Here is a 23603-nt window from a genome sequence, read left to right as displayed (position 1 = left end):
TTTCATTTTTAAAATCATAATTCATTTTAGTTAGATCTTATATTTTAAATGTGAATTGTTTTTCTATGCTTGACTTAATTTTAGGAATTTTTTTTCTAGCTGGGAGTTGGTGGTGCACGCCTTTAATCCCAGCACTAGGGAGGCAGAGGCAGGTGAATCTCTGTAAGTTCGAGGCCAGCCTGGTCTACAAGAGCTAGTTTCCAGGACTGGCTCCAAAGCTACAGAGCAAACCTTGTCTCGAAAAACAAACAAACAAACAAACAAACAAACAAACAAACACAAAAAACAAAAGAAGAATTTTTTTTCTTATTTAGGTCTTTATGATATATAAGTCATTCTTAAATTGTTTTCAATATAACCCAAGTTTATATTGCTAAATCATGCTAGTTTGATTTATACTATGTTTTTACAAGTGTGGAATATAATAGATGATTTAGATTATTTAATATTTTGTATTATATCTATTAAATATTATATATATTGGTGAAGTTTGTTTTCTTTTTAAAAAGCAATGTTCTGGTCTCAATGTTCTTAAACCTTTGTCCAGTAAAACAGTTTACACATAATTGAAAGAGTGATCTTTCTTGTATAATCGTTCTTTTTCAGTTGAAGAAGTAGTTATGACTTTGCAGCTTCTAGGTGACAAAGAGCCAACAGAGACAATGGGAGATTTGTCAGTTTGTCTTGATGGGCTGCAAGTAGAAGCTGAAGTTGTTACTAATGGTGAAACTTCATGCTCAGAAGGTAAGGGATTACTTTTTTGTTTGTTTGTTTTTGGTTTTGGATTTTGGTTTTGTATTTTGGTTTTGGTTTTTGTTTATTCAAGACACGGTTTCTCTGTATAGCCCTGGCTGTCCTGGAACTCACTCTGTAAACCAGGCTGGCCTCAATTCAGAGATCCACCTGCTTCTGCCTCCCAAGTGCTGAGATTAAAGGCGTGAGCCACCACCACCTGGCTAAGTGGTTACATATGGAAGTCAGAGGAAAACTCATGCGAGTCAGTTCTTTACTTCTACCATGTTGGTTTCAAGCATTGAACTCAGCTGTTTAGGCTTGGTGGCAAGTGCCTTAACGGACTGAGCCACCTTGTGTCCTTCCCTCTCCCTCCCTCTCCCTCCCCTTCCTCTCCCCCCCCTCTCTCCTTTTTTTTTTTTTTTGTTCCCAAAGAAATTACACAGTAAAAGAAAAATTCGGAAACGGCTTTACTACTTCAGAATTGAAGTTCTGTTGAATGTTATTCACAGGAGATCTTTAATAGTTACGTTTTTGGATGTACACACATACACACACACACAAAATATAAATAAATCATGTTAAGATACCCTAATTTATGCCAGGTGGTGGTGGCACATGCCTTTAATCCCAGCACTCGGGAGGCAGAGGTGGATCTCTGTGAGTTCGAGGCCAGCCTGGTCTATAAGAGCTAGTTCCAAGACAGGCACCAAAGCTACAGGAAACCTTGTCTCGAAAAAAACCAAGAAAAAAAAAAAAAAGAAAGAAAAAAAGATACCCTAATTTACTTACAGCTTCATGTTTGTTTTCTCAGTAGCTCAGTAGCTGGCACTTCAGTGCAAAAGTCATGCTAGTGAGTCTTTCATTTTAGAGTAAATCCAAGGGTGTAAGCCATCATGTCTGGCTTTGTCATTATTTTGTTTTTTGAGAAAGGGTGTCTCTCACTTTGTGGGTTAGGCTGTCCTGGAACTTACTTTGTACCATGTATTGATCTTGAATTTGAAGCAGTTGTTTTTTTGAAAAGGTTTTTATTATATTTATTTATGTGTGTAGATGCATTTGCATGCTACAGCACCAGTGTGGAGGTCCAAGGACAACTTGCAGCCTGGTTCTCTCCTTCTACCATGTGAATCCTGTGAATCATACTCTTGTCACCAGGCTCGGTAGTAACTGTTTTTTACCAGCTGAGATGTCTCACCGCTCTGAAACAGTCCTTTTGTGTGTAGCTTCCTTAGCGCTGGAATTATACACATGAGTTGCCATACCCAGTTCAGCCCCAAGATTGTTCTCTTTGCTTTATATACTCTAAATGTATTTAAAATTAGTTTAGGGAAGGCTGGTGAGATAGCTTAGCCTGAGTACCTTAATTAACCCCCAGAACCCATGAAAAGGTGGAAAGAACTTCCAAAAACTGTCCTCTGACCTCCACACATACCATGGAGCACACATACAGTAAATAAAAATAAAATAAGCTGGGAACTCGGCTTCTATTAAATAACAAATGTGGTGTTCATACATTTAATCTCAGTGTTCTGAAGGCAGACACTGATAGATCTTTGTTGAGTTTGAGCCCAGACTGGTCTATATAGTGAATTCTAGGCTAGTCAGCACTACATAGTGAGACTTGGTCTCAAAAAACAAGATAAAATTTCTGCTTATTATATGTGCCTCATTACTTTTAATTTTAGACTCTTGTATTAGACTTCAGTTTTTTTGGTTCCATTAAGCTTCCAGGTAAGCAGTTATTTCAGATCTAAGTGTATTATTAGTACTTCTTACCAGGTTAGTAAGTTCTAAGGAACCCGCCTAAATTATTTACTTCATCATGTATTACTTCAGCTTACCAAATCGAGAGATTAATCAATTCATAAAGTCAGATGAGCTCATCATCTTTGGAAATGCCATCAGAGGTGTACTTTACTAACCTCATAGGCATTTCTTAATCCAGTTGACAATGAAACGTAACTATTGTATCATATTAAATCATAGCTGAATTTTTGTGAGTGTATGTGTGTACTCATCTATGCTCATATGTCCAGCTACGCACGTGGCAGCTAGGGGACAGCAGTGTTTGTCCTCTATCATTCTGCCTTGTTTCTTTGAAGCAAGGTCTTCTGTACTTGGAGTTCTGATATTTTGGCTGACTACCAGCAAGCTCCAGCACTAACTCCTGTCTCCTCCCCTCTTAACCTGTGTTGTAGGCATGTGGTGGGTCATATACCACTTTTTATGTGAGTGCTAGGTCCTTATGCTTGCACGGCAAACAGTTTTCTCCTCTGAGCCCCATAGTTGACTTTTAGTGTTTAAAGTTGTAGTGTATATCAGTACCTTTTTGAAGCTGAATAATATTTCATTGTATATGTACACTGCAATTTATCATCTACTGATGGGCATTTAGCTATTATAAGTTATAACTACTGCTATTAACTTTCAGGAAAATCTTCTCTGCGGTGGTTTACTGTCTCTTGGTTTACTCATGAGAAGAATTGTTCTTGCTAGTTTCACATTTTCTGGCTTTATGTGGGGGTGTTGAAAGATTGATTTAGTTTTTAGATAGAGTCTCATGTAGAACAAACCTCATATTCACTATGTAACTAAGGATTACCTTAAATTTCTGGTCCTCAGCCTTCACCTCCCCAATGCCAGGATCAAGATGTATGTGCTACCATTCTTGATTCACCTGCTGGGAATGCTAGGCATCAGATCCAGGGCTGCTAGCATGCTGGGCAAGCATTCTGAGCTCTACTCCCAGCCCTTATCTTCAGATTTTGGGGATAGGGTCTCCCTAAGTAGTTCAGGCTGACTTCAAATTCAGCACCCTGTCTCTAAGTACTGGGATTTCAATCATGTGCTACCATGCTCCATATATTAATTTTCTTTTAATCCATAATTTTCCTCTATATCTTCCATTTAATAGTTATACTATCTAAAACTTTTGGGGATATAAGTGATTTTTATTTTTTTATTTTTTGGTGTTTTCAAAGTCTGGATATATAATACTGACTGCCCCGGAGCTCACTATGTAGACAACCAGGATGGCCCGAAGTTTGCAACAGTTTTTTTGAATGCTCTTCTTGAGTGCTGAGTTCTAAAATTATAGGCATGCACCACCATGTTGACTTAGAAATGATTTTGTTGTTCCCTTTATGGGGCTTGTTTTGATTTTTATGTTCTTTGATTGCAAATTTCCATTTTATCTTAGTCTATCAGAATTTTAAAGGCCTAATTTGGGAGTTCTTTGCTTTAGAGAAAATGTCTTTTGCTTTGGATAGTGCCAGGGTATGCTGCATCTGAAAACATTTTATCTACTTTCTGTAGTCCCTAGCCTAACATGCAGTGTTCGCTTTAGCACTCCCCACCTTGCTGCTGGCCTGAGGCCGTGTACTTTCTCAAAACTGGTAACTGCCACATTATAAAGTGTTCTAAAGCTATGTTCTGCTTCTGTTCTGGTATGTTACATCAAGTTTTTGTTCACCATTGAGTTTGCCTGGTGGCCAAGGACTATGTGTTAATTTTTTTAGGAACTAGTTATTTTGTGGTGGGAGTGCTCTTTTAATTCAGCTCCCTGAGGCGGAGTCTTTAGCTTTTCCAGAGTTCCCAGTGAAAACATGTGCATTTAGAATTTGGATGTTTTTCTTGTTTCCTTGCCCTTCTCCAAGTGACTTTTTTGTTTATTTATTGTGGTGTGTGTTGCACATGCATGAATGTGTGTGATGGATGGATGGATGAGGTACCCCTGTGCTGCAGCACATGTGTAGCGGTCAGTTGTGTAGAAGACACGTTTTAGAGTTGGTTTTCACCTCCTACCTAGATAAGACAGGGCTCTTCTTTTGACTGCTGTGCTGCACACTTCAGGCAGCTGGCCTGAGAGATTCTAGGCATTTCTTTCTGCTTCTGTCTTGCTCTAGGAGTGCTGAATTATGGATGCACTGTGTCTTGACTTTTCATGCAAGTTCCAGAATTGAACTCAGGTTGTGAGGGTTGGCAAGTTCTTTTATCTGCCGAGCTACCCCCACCCTACTGGTGGCTTTTTTTTTTTTATTATATATATGGTATAGTTTTCTTGTTCCACTTATGTCCCATATATCAATCATTATAAGAAAATATAATACACATAAAAATACTATTTCATTTTATTTTGAGACAGTTTCACAGTGAAGCTCAGACTGACCTGTAATATATTGTGTGTCCCAGACTGACCTTAAATTCATGGCAGTCTCTGTCTTGGTGAGATAACTAATGGGAACTATCACACCTGGTGTGTGTGCAAGTGCTGGGGCTCAGAGCCTGGGTTTTGTGCATGTCAAACAAACATTCTGCCAAGTGAGTTTTATCCCCAACCCCATTTTGGTTTGACTTTTTTTTAAGATTATAAAAACTCCTCTTTAATCAAGCTTATAACATAACAGATTTGTCAGGTAAAATGGAAAGTTTCCAATATATTGAAATGTAAATCCATAAGTCACCATAAATACAGCACCCAATACGGGCAAACCACAACAACAAATTCATACTTTCCCTGTAACAGCCATGAACTGATCCTTGGACACTTGCTCAGTGTAGCAGATGTGGCCTGCTGGATATGGAGCACACTATGGCTTTGGAGTCACACACATCTGACAGGGCTGTGGCATTGTTGGCTTGACTCAAGAAGCAAAGCAGGTACCAGCACATTCAAATAGTGGGTTGAACATCCTTTAAATATCAAAGTGAGAAGAAAGCAGTATAGTCCCGCTGTCAGGAAGATGTGAGAGTAAGGATGGAAGCATAAAGCTTGATGCTGGAAAGTGGCTCACAGCTTCATTTCTCTGGCTTCTTGGATAATGACTGCTAGAACAGTAAGATGTGAGATACTGGTTCATGGGTCACCCACCCTCCTGACTCTGCTGAATGCCGAGAGCTCTTCAATCAGATTCAGACATCAAATGGGTTCTAGGAACCAACATGGCTGTGTCCTTGGGCAAGCTGACGGTCTGGTGCTTGAATTTTTCGAGTCCATCTATCCACATGGTAAATTTGTTTGTACTATGTGATTGCTCTGCTGGAGGTCACTCAGCCTCTCACCACCAACTTCAGAGAACTTTCTGCCAAACACTATGTCATGATTTTAGAGACTTCTCTTAACACTTTATTAGAGTACATTTTGTATATCATAAGGCTCACCATTTCAGATGTATAGTTAATGGCTTTTTATAAAAATTGTTACTGTATTTATTTATTACATGTGTTTGTATGTATGTAGGTGTATGAGTATGGTGAAAGTATGGAGGTGAGAGGCCAACTTTTCTGAGTTGGTTCTCACCTTCCATCAGATGGGGTCCAGGGATCACATTCAAGTCATCAGGTTTAGTAGCATTTACTTTTGCCTGTCATCTTGCCAGCCCACACTTAGCATATTTTTGAGGTAAAATGTTTTGTTCATTTGTTTTTTTAGTTTTTGGGGACAGGGTTTCTCTGTAGCTTTGGAGTCTGTCCTGGAACTAGCTCTTGTAGACCAGGCTGGCCTCGAACTTACAGAGATCCGCCTGACTCTGCCTCCCAAGTGCTGGGATTAAAGGTGCGCACCTTGTTTTTAATACTGTAGATTTTAAAACATTTTTAATTACAAAGCAACTCCACATTTTATCTGTTCTACTGTGTCATTTTTAACTGTATATTAATATGATCCCCAGTACTTACAAAAGAAAAATAGTAGACTTTTACCACCCTTGCTAGCTGTGGCGTAATACAGTTACGTGCTGTGGTATGTTGTACTGGTGATTTTACTGTTGGAATCGTGCCTGTATCTTGGGAGTTTTGTTCTTTGCCTGTTGTGCCTAGACTGTTCAACTTGAGTTTGTAAGCAGTTTTCAGTTTTCCTCATCTTTCTGTGAATAAAATTGGAAGAAGGCATGAATGTTATGGCATTCCTTTGGGCCTCTTTAAAATTTACTTGGTTTTTGTTTTTTCAGATAGTCTTCCTCTCAGAGTTCTTGATGTCTTTCATTTTCTCTGAGTTCTTTTTTTTTCAGCTCCTTTATATCAGGAAAGTTATTAATTGGCTTTGCTATTTCAGATTTGTTTATATTGTCTGTTTTGCTATTGTAGTAATTTTCTTCCTATTTCAGATAAATGGTTAAAAGTTGTGTATGAGCTCTAACCCTAACAAAGCTGAGGCAGAAACATGAGTTCAGTGCCAGCCTGAGGTTGGAAAATGACTTAATACTAGGTTTGAATTAGAGTAAAAAATATATCTAAAAAAATGCAGAAGTAGGGTGTGGATAAAGCATCTTAACTAATCTCCTGTTGAATAACAATGTGTATAGAATTGAACAATTTGAGCATCTTTGTATTTTCCCCTTAAAATTTATGTTTGGATTTATATTATGTACTAGAAAGGTTTAATTGTTTAATAAAAGGCTTTACTTTTCTTTTAGTTATAGTTGAAAATTACTCTCTTGAATCTCATTTTGTTTAAATTTGTTGTTAAAGGTCCTTCACAGAAAGATGATGGTTGCAGACCCAAAGATGAAACAAGGTAAATATTCACTGATTACTTACCATGGAATGCAGAAGTATACAAGAAGGAATTAAGTTGTTTTAATTCATTTAAACTCAGGTTCAGGGGGTTGGAAAGTTGGCTCAGGAGTCCTGAAGTCTTCTGGCTTTCATGTATACTCATGTATACACCTTTGTGTACACACACACACACACACGCACACACACACACACACACACACATATGGGCGGGCAAACACACACATATATGAATAAGTCATTGCCAATTTTCAGGTTCAGATTGATAGATTGTGGGCCAAGAATGCTGACTTATCTATGTGATCCCAGCATTTAGGTGGCTAAGGTAAAAGACTGTCGGAGTTTAAAACCAGTTTGGATTGCATAGCGTAGATTTGGGCTAGCCTGGGTTACAAAATGAGAAATCCTGTCTTTAAAAAAATCATTAAAAGTTTGAGGTGTTGGTACACACCTATAATTCAGCATTTTGGAGAAGAAGATAAGATTAGGAATTCAAAACCAGCTTGAGTTATGAGAAGTGTAGTCTCAGCAAAAACCACAAAAAAGGGAGAACTGGCTCAGCGATGAGGAATGCATGCTGCTCTTCCTAAAAACCCTAGTTCTGCCAGCACCCATGTTAGTGGCTCACAAACTACCTGTAGCTCAAGTTCCAGTGGATTCAACACGTCTTTGGCCTCGGTGGGCATCCACATGAATGCATGTGCCTACACATGGATACAAATACCTACATATAAATAAATAATAAAATAAATCTTAAAATTTAAATGGGAGAACCAAAAAACCAGTGTCACAGGTCATAAAAGAAAAATCATCCTGAAAAAGGGTGTGCCATGTTATTACATTGCTGCAGGGGATAATAGATAAACTTAGAAATCAAACTTAGGGAACATGCCACAAATCCCAGTACTTGGGAGTCAGTGGGGCCAGGGCTTAAAGACCAACTTGACTGCTTGAATTAAATAAAGACTACTGCTATGTAAAGGGAAATAGAGCACAATACAGCTTGGAAGTTGGGTAGACTAGTACAACAGGCTCCCATGTTACCTTTCTACTTCTTTAATGTGTAGAAAATTTTATGATAAAAATGTTTTAAAGGGCTTGGATATAGTTCAGTGTTGAAACACTTGCCCAGTGTGTCCAAAGCCATGGATTCCATCCCGAACGGGGCAAAAACAAATGACACACAGTTTGTTAAAATCTTCAGGAAAAAAAAATGTGGTTCTATCGAAGCAAATAGAACTCTACCTTCTTTGAATCACATATTAATCTACAAGTATCCTCTCAGGTAGCTTCTTACTGAGAACAAATATTTATAATGGGAGGTGGTTTTAATTTCATGCCTTCTCTGGCCTTAAACTTTACTTGTAGTCAAGGCTGCTCTTGAATCCCTAATCCACCTGTTTCTACCTCCTGAATGCTACATTTATAACCGTGTGTAACCCTGTCTAGAAAAGGTTTTTTTAGTGTAGATGAAAGCCTAACATTAAGGGAAAGAGTCACTGAGGAAAAGGCCGGAACACACCCAAGTTGTAAGTGCAGGCTTCTTAAGAGAGAGTCATGTGGTAGTGTCTTAACATTAGCAATATGTATGATTTTGGTACCTTTAGAAGTTATATTGTTTCATAGTTCTCTATAGGAACTTTTTAGTAAATGACATAAGGTGGTTTCCAAAGAACATTGAAGTTCATTAAGGCAATAAGAGAAAACTGTAGGAAGCTGGAGAAAGGACTCAGCAGTTAAAAGCACTGGTTGCTTTTCAGATTACCCAGGTTCAATTTCTAGCATTCATCTGTTGGCTCACAATTGTCTGTAACTTCAGTACCCAGGGATTCAGCAGCCTCTTCGATTGCTGCAGGCAACTTGTGGTGCACACACATACATTCAGGCAAAACTTGTATACATTAAATTAATTTTAAAATATTAAAAAGAGGAAACCATAAATCACAAAGGTAAAAGGAATCATGTAAATTATACATTTGTTTTTGCTATAAACTTCTTGTTTATAGGTCTGTTCTTACACCTGTGAAACCACTACAGCTCTTGCCATTTGTTTAATCAGTTCTTTTCTTTTCTTTTTTTTTTTTTTCCCTTTTCTTTCCTCCTGGTTTTTCAAGACAGGGTTTCTCTGTAGCTTTGGAGCCTGTCCTCTTGTAGACCAGCAGACTGGTCTCGAACTCAGAGATCCACCTGCTTCTGCTTCCCGAGTGCTGGGATTAAAGGCGTGTGCCATCAATGCCTGGCTATTAGTCAGTTCTTTCTGTCTTCCTAGGTCAATAGTCATGATCATAGTAACTCGGGGCAATGCTTCCTAGGTTTTGGGACTTGCTTACAGAAATCTTCAAGTAAGTGTGTGTGTGTGTGTGTGTTAGAGGTCAGAGGACAGCTTTAGGGACTGATTCTCTCATTTCATCATGTGAATTTCAGGGATACAACTCAGGCTGTCAGGCTTGGCAGCAAGCATCTTTACCTGCTGAGCCATCCCACTTACCCTTGAAACTTTGTAGTACATCAGAATCTCCCAGAGGATTTGATAAAACATAAATTGCTAGGTCTCACTCACATCCTCTGATTCTCTACTTGAGTGGGACAAAGTTTTCATATTTAACAAGTTTCCAGGTAATGCTAATGCTCTTAGGCTAGACTGTTTACATGAGCTTTGAGATTACAGTTCCCGAAGTTTTTGTTTTTACGTAAGCAAGTCCATTTCATAGAAGCCCTAATTTACTGGAAATGTCACTCATTTTAATCTTTTTTCTCTTTTTCCAAGCTAGTTGAATCTTACTTGTCTTTTGAAACTTGTTTATGTTTATTAGAAAAAAACATACAATTTTAAAAGATTTAAATGAAGTAGTATTAACAATAAAATATGTAGTCTTCATGGGAGAAATAACATTTGATGTAAAACTATAAAGCCTTGATTATATGATATGCACATCTTAGAGGAATTGTAGAAAAGGAAGGAGTTCTAGATTGAAGGAAGAAGAAAACCACAGAGGTGGAGAGAAACAGGGTTTTTAATAGTGAATGTTTGATCACAGCATTTGACTGAAGATAGGATACTGAAGTGGTTTGAATAGATATCGTCCCCATAGATTCATGTGTTTGAATGCTTGGCCTATAGTGAGTGGCAATATTAGGAAGTGTAATTGGAGGAAGTTTGTCACTGTGGGGGTGGGCATTGAGGTATAGCTCAAGCTATATCTAGTGTGGGATATACAGTTCACTTCCAGATCAAGATGTAGAACTCTCAGCTCCTTCTCCAGCACCATGTCCGCCTGCATGCCCCCATGTTCTGCCATGATGCTAATGGATTAAACCTCTGAAAACTGTAAGCCAACCCCAATTAAACGTTTTCCTTTATAAGAGTTGCCATGCTCATGGTTTCTTATCTATTCACAGCAATGAAACCCTAAGTAAGGCAGGCAGTGGTGGCGCACGCCTTTAATCCCAGCACTCGGGAGGCAGAAACAGGTGGATCTCTGTGAGATCGAGGCCAATCTCTACAGAGGGAATTCTAGGACAGCAGGCTCCAAAGCTACAGAGAAATCCTGTCTTGAAAACCACATAAATAATAAATGAAATGAAAAGAAAGAAATCTTACTAAGATATTTAAAAGATAAATGCAGTAACTGCAGGTGGTCAGTTTCAGAGTAGAATTGGAGTTAGCGTTCTTTCTTATGTGCCATCCACTATACTGAAAGGATGAAAAATACAGAGGTGCCGAAAGAGGAAGGAACTTCCTGAGTTCATGGTGTATGTGGTATAGTTGAATGTAAGAACTGCCTAATCTTCACAGCCTGAGCTCATAACCATCTTGCTTTACTCCCATCTAAAGTTGGGGTAATATGACATAAGCAAATGGTTAGTCATTAATAAATGTGAACCCTTTTATTGTTTTTGGTTTGTTAAGGCATGGTTTCACTATGTCGCTGAGACTGGCCTGCAACTCAGAATCCCCCTCCCTACCTCTTTCTCTTGAGTGCTAGAATTAAAGATATGCACCATCATGTCTATCTAATTGTTACTTATTTTAGTTTTTATTTTGTGTGTATATGTGGTATTTTTGTATTGTGATCCCTTCTCCATCTTAGTTTTTGGAGCCAGAATCTTTTACTAAACTGGAACACACTGATTTGACTGACTGACTAGCAAACAAGCCCCAGGCACCTTCCTATTTCTGCCTCCCCAGCACTCAACTGTAAGGACCAACTACTGTGCTTGGCTAATTATGTTTTATGTGGGTGCCGGGGATCCAGACTCAGATCTTCATGTTTGTGCAGCAAGCCCTCTACCAACTAAGCCATATTTCCCATCCTGAATATTATTTATTTTAAATATTAGGTAAGTAGTTATGTGATTAAATAGAGATTTAAAGACACAGCCTTGGGGGTGTCTCAAAATATTTGACAGGGATTGATATAATCAGAATTCTATAAGAAAATAAGTTTATTTGGCAATGATGTTTGGTTTAGTTTGTATTTTATGGTTATGAGTCTGTCAGCAACAACAGGAAGACACACCCCCATATGCCACTTGAAGAGTTCCCTTTCCCTTAGGATTTCCACGCAATTAAAGCCCTACCCTGAGTATAAAGAGTTGAGAATGAGCCAGGGTGAACTGGACTCAGTTTATAAGTGCTTAGACATACAGGAAAATGGGCTTCTTAAGATCGCCCTGTGCTTACATGGCTTTATAGTAGTGTTGTTTATGATCCTGTGGCTTTCTAAGTCTCATTCCTCAAAGGATGTAACTTATTAACAAAGTTTAAAAATCAAGCAAAACTTAAAATTTAAATAAAGTTTATAAATTAGGACAGTGAGGTGACTCGACGGATAAAAAGCATTTGGTGTGTTTGCTCTAAAGACTTGAGTTTGATTCCTATAACCTAGGTAAAAGTGGAAGGAGAGAACTCATTCCATAGCATTGTTCTCCAATCACCACACACATGCCCCATGGCTTGAACCCCCCCCCCCGCCACACATACCCCATGGCTTGATCCTCCCCTCACACACACATTGGATGTAAACAATATTAATAAATAAAATTTAAAATATTTTAATTAAATAAAAATGTATAAGCTAGTTCTCATTTCTCGCATCTTAAGGACTCTTGTAAATGGACCTGTAAAGTCATTTATGATGTATGTGGTTTGTATTTAGGGACAAGAGTGAACAGTCTAGTAAAGCTTATGGTTACAAACATTCTCGTCCTCATAAGCTTAGTTGCTTGTTTTTATTATACTTTTAAAAGTTGTCTTTAGGAAAGTACACATTATCTCTCAAAGTAATTTGAGCTTTCTGGGTTGTGTTTCCTGACTCATCGACAGACATGGTAAAGTAGATCTCAGGGTGAGGAGCCCCCTTCCCTTCTCATGTCTGCTTTAAATTTTCTTCTTTCTATTGCCTCAAGTGAAGATTGGGAAAACAGACAGAAAATTAATACAGTAGACTACTAAGAGGTAATGAGGCGGGTGTAGTGGAAGAGTAAAGGGAGAATATGAAAGCAGAATCAAGTGGACTTAGAAATTAAGAATAACTGGAAGGAATGCCATAGAGCCAGAGAGCTGTATTGTCTGCATTTTGTTAATAACTTGATACTTGGAGTTGGGAGAGAGTTCCACTAATTATAGAAATTTGGGCTTATAAATAATTTTTAGAGATAAATCTTTGAAATTATGAGATGAGATCCTAGAGAAAAATCTGAAGAAGAAGAATCAGAGGGTGAATAGAAATCTCAGTACAAGATTATAAAAGCAGAGTGACAGAAGTTAGAGAAAATGGCTTTTAAAGACGGGATGAAGGGGCTGCAGAGACAGCTCAGAGTAAGACCACTTGCAAAAGACTCAGCTTAAATTTTCAATTTGTATATGGTGGCTCACAACCATTCATAACCTCAGCTCCAGGGATGCAACAGACACACATGTGGTATACATATGTGCATGTAGACAAAACATTCATACACATAAAGTAAGATAAATTCAATCTAAAAATCTACAAAAAAAATCTAATCTAAAAAAATGTTTAAGATAAGATAGCTGGACATGGTGGCTCATACTTTTTCCCCCAGTACTGTGGAGGCAGAGGCAAGGGGATCTGTTAGTTTGAGACTTAAATACATAATAAGTTCCAGGCAGCCAAGGCTACAAAGTGAGACTATACCCTGCCCCCCAAAAAAGAGATGGGGTAATACTACGTATGATGATATATTTGTAGTCTCTGTACTTGAGAGGTTGAGGCAGGAACTCTTCAGTTGGATGACAGTCTGGGCTACTTATTAGAAAAAGGCTCTTCTTGTCTTAACAAGAACAAAAACAAAACAGTAACAGTAATAACAACAAAAAACAAAGAGTATTTAATGAACATTGTCAAGTGCTACAATGTTATTTGTATTAATGTTAAGTGTATCAATGTTATTTGATAATGCTACAGAAGTTGTTATCACCATAGGTTAATAGTCTAGGATAGTTGGCCATCTGACAAAAGAAAAATGTAGCTACTGCCTTTATCCCAAGACAAGAGTAAATTCTAAGTTGATTTTAAATAAATTTCAAAATAAATGAAAATATAAAACCATTGAAAATAAATGTAGCTAATTTATTGCTTAATTAATTTAATTACATAGAAATGCGAAAATTGCATATTTAAAAATATAACATGGAACCGGGCAGTGGTGACACATGCCTTTAATCCCAGTACTCAGGAGGCAGAGGCGGGTGGATCTCTGTGAGTTTGAAGCCAACCTGATCTACAAAGCAAATTCCAGGACAGTTCGGGCATTGAACAGGGAAACCCTGCCTTGAAAAACCAAAACAAACAAACAAACAAACAAATAAATGAATGAATGAGGGGAGATACACACACACATATGCACACACGTATGTATATATGTATATGCACATACATACACATAAATTTAATGTATAGTAATTTTATAGAAATATAAATAATGTGAATATATAATATAAATATTATATATGTGTGTTTATATAGCATTGAAAACCAAAAGGAAAACCCCTTTCAAACCAGTGTACTAAGTCAGTATCCTTGGATTATTTGATACTCTTATAGATGGTGACTTTTCTCATAGGCATTATAGAGGGGTGTCCATATGCCTGTAGGTATTTTGACTACGCAGTAGGATTTTGAAGAACTTGATTTCATTCCTGCTTATACAGGGCATTCTGAAGCCTTTCTGCAGTCACATCTAGTAATTTCCAATGGACTCCAGTTGGATCCTTGAGTAACTCCTCACTGTCTAAAGGAAGAAACATTGTGACCAAGGCAACTCTTTGAAAAGAAAGAATTTAATTGGGGGCTTGCTTATAGTTTCAGAGGTTTAATCCATTATCATAATAGCAGGGAGCAGACAGTCAGGACACTGGAAAAGGAGCTGAGATCTCGCCATCCTGATCCACAGAGAGCAGACAGAGACTAGATCTCACATGGGTTTTTTAAACTAAAAACCACCTTTAGTGACGCACCTACTCCAACAAGGACGTTGCCTCTAATTTTTCTGATTTTTCTAAAATGGTTCCACTCCTTGGTAACAATTAAGCATTCATATGAACCTATGTGGCAGTTCTCTTTCACACCACTCCAAGGAGTTGTATAAGTCTTTCACCTATGACCTCTTTATTTGATAAAACTGGCCTGAAATTAGAAAGAAAAAGATTTTTTCTCAAATTCCTAAAATATTAAACTTTTACTTTCCTGCTGTTCTTAAATAAAGAAGGAACATTTGTTTTGTTTCCCTGCTCTCTCCCCTCTGCCGTTCTTGCCAGAGTGAGCACAAACGGATCAGATGACCCTGAGGTTGCAGTGTCAGGGGATAACAAGAGGACAAATGGGAACAATTCTCCATCCCTTTCAAATGGTGGTTTTAAGCCTTCTAGACCTCCGAGACCTTCGAGACCACCTCCACCCACCCCACGGAGACCAGGTATATAGTCCAGCCTTCAGTGCTGTTTTGTAAATACTGTTCTTTTGGTAGGTAGGAAGGGTTGATACAGAGTCTCCAGATGTTGCCTGTGCTAGCCTCAAATGCTTCCTTCCTTAGCCTGGGATCATGAGTATGCACTACCATGCCTAGTGTTTTTAAATGTGTTCTGTTTGGAAACTGATCAACAGGTACGTATCAGGTCATTGGTGTTTTGTTTAAGTAGAATCTTACTCTGTAACATAGACTGGCCTCAAACCTAGAAATCCTTCTGCTTTAGCCCTCTTAAGTTCTGGGGTTGCAGATATGAGCCACCATGTCTGGCTTCTGGCTTTATATTTACATTTAAAGACTTGACCAAGAATAATCTTTCCATAGGCAACTAAGAATTGCTTTTCTTTTAAGTTTTTCTTCCAGGAATGAAGTTCTTTAAGGAAGTGCTTTATTAAGAATGAAAATAACATGTGTTATATAAATCATAAACAGTACAGTTAGATGGAAACTTATTTGTGTGACTATAACTGGCATATCTTATAGTTTAAAAAATTGGTTGTTTAGTTCATTTTATCTTTGAAAAAGCTGACTGGGAGCCTGGAGAAAAGGACTCAGCAGTTAAGAACAATTGTTGCTCTTGAAGAGGACCTGTGTTAGATTCCCAGCACCCACGTGGTAGTTCATCAGCATCCATAATTCTGTTTCCTCTTCTGACCTTCGCATGCACCAGGAATACACATGGTGCACAGCCATACATGCAGGCCAAAGACAAAAAAACAAGTGAATAAATCTGATAATTTTGTTTGTTTTCAAGACAGAGATTCTCTGTAGCTTTGGGACCTGACCAGCTTTTGTAGACCAGGCTCACAGAGATTTCACAGAGATCTGCCTGCCTCTGCTGGGATTAAAAGCATGTGCTACCACTACCTGACTACTTTTAAATTCTTAAGTTAAAATTTGATCCTGATTTTAGATTTCAGAAAATAAAAGCTTCTCTTATGTTATCCAAATCTTTCGTAGCATCTGTCAACGGTTCACCATCCACCAGTTCTGAAAGTGACGGTTCTAGTACAGGTTCTTTGCCACCAACAAATACAAATGTAAATACAAACACAAGTGCATCTGAAGGAGCAACATCTGGGTTAATAATTCCTCTTACTATATCTGGAGGCTCAGGCCCAAGGCCACTGAATACTGTAAGTCAAGCTCCCCTACCACCTGGGTAAGTAACTGCTAACATTTGTTTTCTTTAAACTTTTGTGTGTACTTCGTAATTTACAAAAGATTATACTATATTCTTTCATTAATTGCCTTTTAAGTAATTGTCATTGATTTCTGGGAGTATGGAATCCAAGAAAGGTTACCATATTTTACATACTACATCTTCGTTTTTTGGAAGAACAAAAATGATCTAGGTATGTTAGCACATGCCTAACTTCAGCACTTGGGAATCTGAGACAGGAGGATTGTTGTGAGTTCCAGGTCAACTTGGACTACAGCAGGAGACTCTATCTCAAAAATGTTTTGTTGTTGTTGTTCTTCGGTGTTTTGAGGCAGAGTGTGATATAGCCCTCACTGACCTCAAACTCACGATGTAGTTGCAGATAGCATTGAACTACTGGTCCTTCTGCTGCTATTACTAAAGTGTGGATTGCAGGTGTGCACCATTACACCAGGAAAACAAAACAACTATTGAAGGACACCCACCACCACTCATAGAATGTTAATGAGAGTCAAGCAATAGTCATGTGACTAACTGCTGCTTCTCTACCTAGGGAAAATGCAAACACCTTTTTAAAATAGTTTTTATTATAAAATCATAGCAACATAATAATTTAAACTGATAAACTAGTTCCATAATCCCATTTTAATTTGTACTTAAAAGTTTTTTTTTTTAAATTGGTATGTGTGTTCATGTGTGTGTTTATACCTGTGCCTGCCTGCTTGCCTTGTCTCTGTGTGCACCACGTGTGGACAGTGCCTGTAGAGGAAGGACATTGGACCACTTGGAACTAGAGGCAGTTCCTCAAGTGTAGGCAGCTCTGAGCCATCTGATGTGGATTCTGGATACTGAGCCTGGGTCCTCTGTAAAAACAGAAAGTGTTCTTAACTACCGAGCCATCTTCCCAACCTCTATGGCTTTTGTGTTAGTTGTTTTTTTTTTTTTTTTTAAAAAAAAACAAAGATTTATTTATTATATACACAATGTTCTGACTCCGTGTATGCCTGTAGTCCAGAAGAGGGCACCAAATCTCATTACAGATGGTTGTGAGCCATCATGTGGTTGCTGAAAATTAAACTCAGGACCTCTGGAAGAAGAGCCTCAAACCCCTATTTTTAACATTAGTAGTTTGATCAAATTGTGAGCTCAGTCAGGGCTAATGGTTTGGCTTAGTGGTAGAGCATGTGTCTAGTATATGTAAAGTTCCAGGTTCTACCTTCAATACCATACACACAAATCAAAACAAAAACTCATGTTCAGGGCTCTGCGTGCCAATCAGTTATTTGACTGACTAGTAAATTAATAAACTCATGATGGGGATTTTAACTACTTACACAGATTATACTTGTTGGTAACCAGGCATTTTCATTTTGGAAAGCTTACGTGGTGTATTAGTTATTGTACTCACCAGTGCAACAGACCTGACAGAACCACTTGAGGGAGAGATTTTGACTTGGTCTGTTTTGCTTGGAACTGCTCTCATCACTGTGGTAGTTTGAAAGTAGAAAGCTTAAGTAGAAGCCAGTCTGGTTACAGCCTTCAAAGAGTCCTAACCCCAGCAATCTACTTCCTCTAGGTAGAATCTGTGTCCTAAAGGTTCTACAACCTTTCAAATAGTACCACTAGCTGGGGACCAGGTATTCAAAAACATGAGCCAGTATAGTAGGTGGGGTGGTAAGAAAGGAACAGTTTATATCTAAACCATACTACATGGCAAGGTAAATTAGAAGATTGTGCTTAAGAACAAACGATCTGGTACTGAGAGCTAGCTAGCCCTTGCTGCTCTTGCAGAGGGCCTGGACTTATCTTCCAGCATGCACATGGTAGCTCACAACCATCCATAACTCCAGTTCCAGGAGATTCAGGACCCTCTTCTGATCTCTATGGGTACCAGGCATATACATGGTGCACATATACACGCAGGCAAAACACTGATACACATACAATAAAATAAATTAAAAAAAAAAGATTTTAAGGTTTGAAATAATGGCTTATCAGTTAAGAGCATTGCCTATTCTTTTTAGATGACCTGGTTTTGATTCTCAGTACCCACATGGCTGCTTACATTTGTCTGTAACTCTACTCTTAGGGAATCTAATGCTCTCTTCTGACTTTTGTGGGTACCAGGCACATGCATGGTATACAGCTGTATATGCAATCAAAGTACCCAAACACTGAAAAATAAGTAAGCAAATAAATAATGGTTAAATTAACAGACTCTGATGGTTTACAGCTATTCTCTTCTCTTTGGCACCAAACCTTCCCAGAAGACTGGAGTACTTACAATGGGTAGTTTATAACTCTTGTCCTATGTCTGATAATGACATGCTTTGATTTCAGTTCTTCTAGAATGTAGTCAGAATGTTACCTTTCAGTTAGCTCAGTTGTTCAGGGCATTGATGCTTTCTTTTCCTCTCAAATTTTGAGTATAGTCTGATGAAATTGAAAAACTTTGGTCTTCTGAGTGGATGGACTGACTCTGAAATGTGTGTTATTTCCAGAGCACACATTAGGAAAAGAAACCTCATTCGCTGTTGTGTGTGTGTCACGCTCGGGCTTTCTCCTCTCTTTTTAGATAACATTTTTTAAATGGTCATTTAAAGTAAGACAGTGTAGACAGAGTTAGAAAGCCAAATAATACACAGTGCCCTCACCAGTCTTTGGTTTGTATTTAAGGTGGGAGCAGAGAGTAGACCAGCATGGGCGTGTTTACTATGTAGACCATGTTGAAAAGCGAACAACATGGGATAGACCAGAACCTCTACCTCCTGGGTAAGTGTCTGAATTTACAAACAAAGAAGAACAAATTGCATCTGTACCCAGTGTGCCCTACAGTCCTCTTGTTTCCTTCCTCTGTTTTGCTTTATGTTAGACCCAGACTAGAAAGAAAAGAGCTAGAGAACTTCCAGCATGCTTAGGGGGTGTTGCTGTTGTGACATATTTTCTTTTCGCAGACAGTCTTGCTGTGTATTGTAGAAGGAACTCTTGGTCCTTCTGCCTCAGCCCTCTAGGCTTGCAAGTTCTGGGGTTGCACGCCTACACTGCCATACTGTGGTGAATGACTTTTACTGTTAACACTTCTAATTTAAAGATTTCATGGTTCAAGCTGGGCGGTCATGGCGCATGCCTTTAATTCCAGCACTCAGGAGGCAGAGACAGGCAGATCTTTGTGAGTTCGAGGCCAGCCTGGTCTACAGAGTGAGTTTAAAAAAAAAAAAAAAGTCAAGGTATGTAGGTTAGAGAGATAGTCCCAAGGTAAAAGTTTCACGTTTTTCACAGGTTTTTCTTAAATTAGTTGTTTCTTTTCTGGTTTAGTTGGGAACGGCGTGTGGACAATATGGGACGTATTTATTATGTTGACCATTTCACAAGAACAACAACATGGCAGAGGCCAACAGTGGAATCTGTCCGGAACTATGAACAGTGGCAGCTACAACGTAGTCAGCTTCAGGGAGCAATGCAACAGTTTAACCAGAGATTCATCTATGGGGTAAGCAGCCTACTGAATTATTGGTTATTGTAACTAATAAAAATCTTTAGTCTTTAAAAAATTGCCTGCGTGTGTCATCTAAAGCACTAAAAAGATGACTGAGTAGAGTGGCAAGGCAGTTGCTGCCATAGGTAGGTGCTGATTTTGTTGTGAGTTCAGTCTTTTCTATCATGGTTAAAAATAAACACGAAAGAGAAAGCAAGTTAACTGGGCGGTGGTGGCACACGCCTTTAATCTCAGCACTCGGGGGGCAGAGGCAAGTGAATCTCTGTGATTTCGAGGCTGGTTTATAAGAGCTAGTTCCAGGACAGGCCCTAAAGGTACACAGAGAAACCCTGTCTCAAAAAACAAAAATAAACCAACCAACAAACAAACAAAAGCAGAAAATAAGTTAGAGCAAATTATTATAGGCAAATTTCTTCTTGGTATGGATCCTTAACTTGCCTGTTTTTTGCAGCCCTAGTTCCATATGAATCTCCAGTGGCTTTGGAGTCAGCTACATCTGGTTCCTGTCCACAGTTACTTTTAGTAATTTTGGATGAGCTACCTAACCTCACCTGGATTCATTTACCTTTTATGTGAAATAGACACACCCTTCACTGCCTCGGGGGCATTTTGTTGTTGTCTTTCTGCCCTTAGTTCTCTTCCATCTGCGTGTGTGATCTTTTGGCTTTGAGTATACATGCAAGACTTTTCTCAGCTGTCTGGTCACTCCAGTTACTGCTTTTATAAATGGCTGGGGTGTGTGTGTGATAATATGGTTCTCTAATTTTTGTGTTACTAGTAGAGGAAACTTTGTAACACTAGGTACAGGTAAGAATTTATGTAGTTTATGTACTTCCTTAATTTTACATAATCTTAAGTGTTAGCTAATATTACATAGTGTTTTCAAAGTTTTTTTTTTCTTAGCAAAAATGAAACTTTTCTAAGTGTGAATTCTATAAGAATATGTTGTACATACCAGGGAAGCCATATTGAAATTCATTCATTTGCTCTGAAATAATGTATTTATGTTGTAAATTATGTCTAATTATTTGTTTTTATTCTTTATAGAATCAAGATTTGTTTGCTACATCACAAAATAAAGAATTTGATCCCCTTGGTCCTCTTCCCCCTGGATGGGGTAAGCACATCAGTTTTAATTTAAAGTCAGTTATTAGACTATTAGGCTAGAGAGGCTGCTCAGAGGATAGAATGCTAGTCGAGCATAGGCACAGCTCTGGTTTGAGTCATTAGCATTGCAGAGTGAAAAGAAACAGATCATTGATACAGCAGTCTGGAAGGACCTCAGTGATGCTATTACTTAGAGAAGAAAGTCAGTTTCACAAGATTACTCTTTTGCTTTTGTTGTTGTGTTTATTGTTTTTTGAGACAGGGTTTCTTTGTGTAACCCTGGCTGTCCTGAAACTCACTCTGTGAACCAGGCTGACCTCGAACTCACAGAGATCTGCCTGCCTCTGTCTCCCAAGTGCTGGGATTAAAGGCGTGCGCCACCACTGCCCGGCAATTGTATTACTCTTGCAGCTCCAGTTTCTATTACTATACCAAATATATGAGACAAGATCCTTTATAATGAAAACAGGCTGTGTTGGGGAAATGGCTCAAATCAGAAAGGTGTTTCCATGCAAGCAGGAGGACCTTAAATTGGATTCCCAAAACTCATTTAAAAAAGCCAGGTGTGGTAGCACATGTCTGCAATCCCATGGAGGTTGAAGAGACCAACAGATCCAGGAAGCTCATTTAGTCAACTCATCTAGTCAGATTGATGACCAGCTAGTTCATTTAGAGACTTGTCTCAAAAGCTAAAGGGAGCCAGGTATGGTGGTACACATGTAATCCATTTTGAAAAATCCAATTTTCCCCTTAAATCGTTTACTTAATGATTTAAGTTTTCTGTCTAAACTGCTGATCCCACCAGCTAGTCCCCAAATAATCACACAGAGACTTAATATTAATTATAAAAGCTTGGCTGATAGCTCAGGCTTGTTTTTAGCTAGCTCTTATCACTTAAACTAACCCATTTCTATTCTTCTATGTGCTGCCTTGAGGCTTGTTTATCTCATCTACTTATTTCTCATTCAGCTTGCTCTGCCCTTCATGGCCTCTCCTCTGACTCTGCCCTTCTTCTCCCCAGCATTTTCTCTACCTTGAAAATCCTGCCTACCCACTGGCCAATCAGTTTTTATTAACAATGGGAGCAACACATCTTCACAGTGTATAGGATTATTCCACAGCAGGACTCAAAACATTTTGGTGCTAGCCCAACATGATGGTTGGTACGTGCCTATAATCCCAGCATCTTTTGGCAGTTAGAGGTTAAAGGATCAGGAGTTCTGATCCTGCCTTGGCTATACAGTGAGTTTAAAACCAGCCTAAATTGTTGGAAACCCTGACCCATCAAACAAGAACAGAGAGATAGTCAGTAAAGTACTTCCTGTGCAAGCACGAGAATCTGAATTAACTCCCCAGTATCTATGAAAGAAAAAAGAAAAAAAAAAAAGCTAGGTGTGGTGCCAGGTCCTTGTAATCTTGGAGATATCTGAGAGGATCCCCTGAGTTTGCTAACAGAGCAGGGTAGCTGAATCAAGTGAGTCCTAGGTCAGTGAGAGACTCTTGTCTCACAGAAACTAGATAGTACCTGAGAAGCAACATACCTGAGGTTGTCCTTCAGACTCCATGCATGTGCATAAATGTGCTTGTACATGCACATCCATGTCCACTTGGCATGTAGACAATCATATGCACCCACCAAAAATCAAAACAAAATAAATGACTTCTCTGAGTGAAGAAGGTTAAAACAAAGTATATTGGGCTGTCCTTAGAACTTGTCATTATTTTGTTGTAAGAAGAGAAGATATATGAAAGTCGTTCCTGTCTTCACCAAAGCCAGAGATGGAGTTTTGGTGGTTAGGATAGTGGGATGGTCAGTGTATGGTTGATGCAAAACAAAATACAATGCTTTAGAAAAGGTGTGGTCCTTAGGTGTTGAACCTAACCTGTCAGATTGATTTCTAGATAGAGATTGTATGCTTTGCTTCTACAATCTTATTGTGTGTTTTACATAGACACTCACTAAAAGAATATAGTTGAAGGTTATAAGTTTATACCCTGTCCTCAATTTACTTATTTTTTTTTAAATTATGTGCATGGATGTTTTGCCTGCATGTATATGTGCATGCCTGGTACCCACAGAAGAGGGCGACAGATCTAGAACTGGAGTTAGAAGCATTTGTGAGCCACTACATGAGTGCTGGGAATGAACTCGAGTCCTTTGTAAGAGTAACCAGTGCTCTTAACTACTAAGCCATCTCTTCAGCCCTCACCCTTCATTTTATGGCAGAAGAACTATGACTCATTTTTATGGGAATGATTATTAACAGACCATTTTTACTCTTTTGAAAGAGCTCTAGGAAAAATCACTTCTTAGCCTCAGAAGCTTGAGTTGTGGACTTTGTCACTGTTATAGGAAAGCTTGTCTTTGTCTGCTGTGTTTGTGTGAGGTAGCACTAAGGTCTAAATTGCTTACCTCATACTCAGAATACCTTAAGTTATACCTACTTTAACACATAAACCCAGATGTCATTTGTGAAAAGCTAAATAGCTGAGAGGTCTTATGGGCAGGGAGGGCATTATGAATTAAGTCTTTTTAGTGTCTTAGAAATTTTATTTAATTTAAAAAAATTGTTTTTTAATTATGTGTAGGTATGTATTCTG

At 38.5% G+C, this 23603-nt stretch overlaps 1 protein-coding gene across 3 annotated transcripts in view; it reads left to right on the top strand.

The window, feature by feature from the left end:
- Itch (itchy E3 ubiquitin protein ligase) overlaps window positions 1-23603 on the top strand; it is an 84615-nt gene that overhangs the window by 25134 nt on the left and 35878 nt on the right. For all 3 annotated transcript variants that reach the window (XM_048431536.3, XM_048431534.3, XM_048431535.3), the window contains exons 6-12: window positions 607-744; window positions 7204-7249; window positions 15029-15186; window positions 16198-16399; window positions 19076-19171; window positions 19715-19889; window positions 20943-21012. In XM_048431536.3, the coding sequence (XP_048287493.1) occupies window positions 607-744; window positions 7204-7249; window positions 15029-15186; window positions 16198-16399; window positions 19076-19171; window positions 19715-19889; window positions 20943-21012 (885 nt within the window). The remainder of the gene's footprint in view (window positions 1-606; window positions 745-7203; window positions 7250-15028; window positions 15187-16197; window positions 16400-19075; window positions 19172-19714; window positions 19890-20942; window positions 21013-23603) is intronic.

This window comes from Myodes glareolus, chromosome 10, assembly GCF_982192425.1.
Source record: "Myodes glareolus chromosome 10, mMyoGla1.1, whole genome shotgun sequence".
Lineage (NCBI taxonomy): Eukaryota > Metazoa > Chordata > Mammalia > Rodentia > Cricetidae > Myodes > Myodes glareolus.
This window is presented reverse-complemented; position numbering and strand designations above follow the sequence as displayed.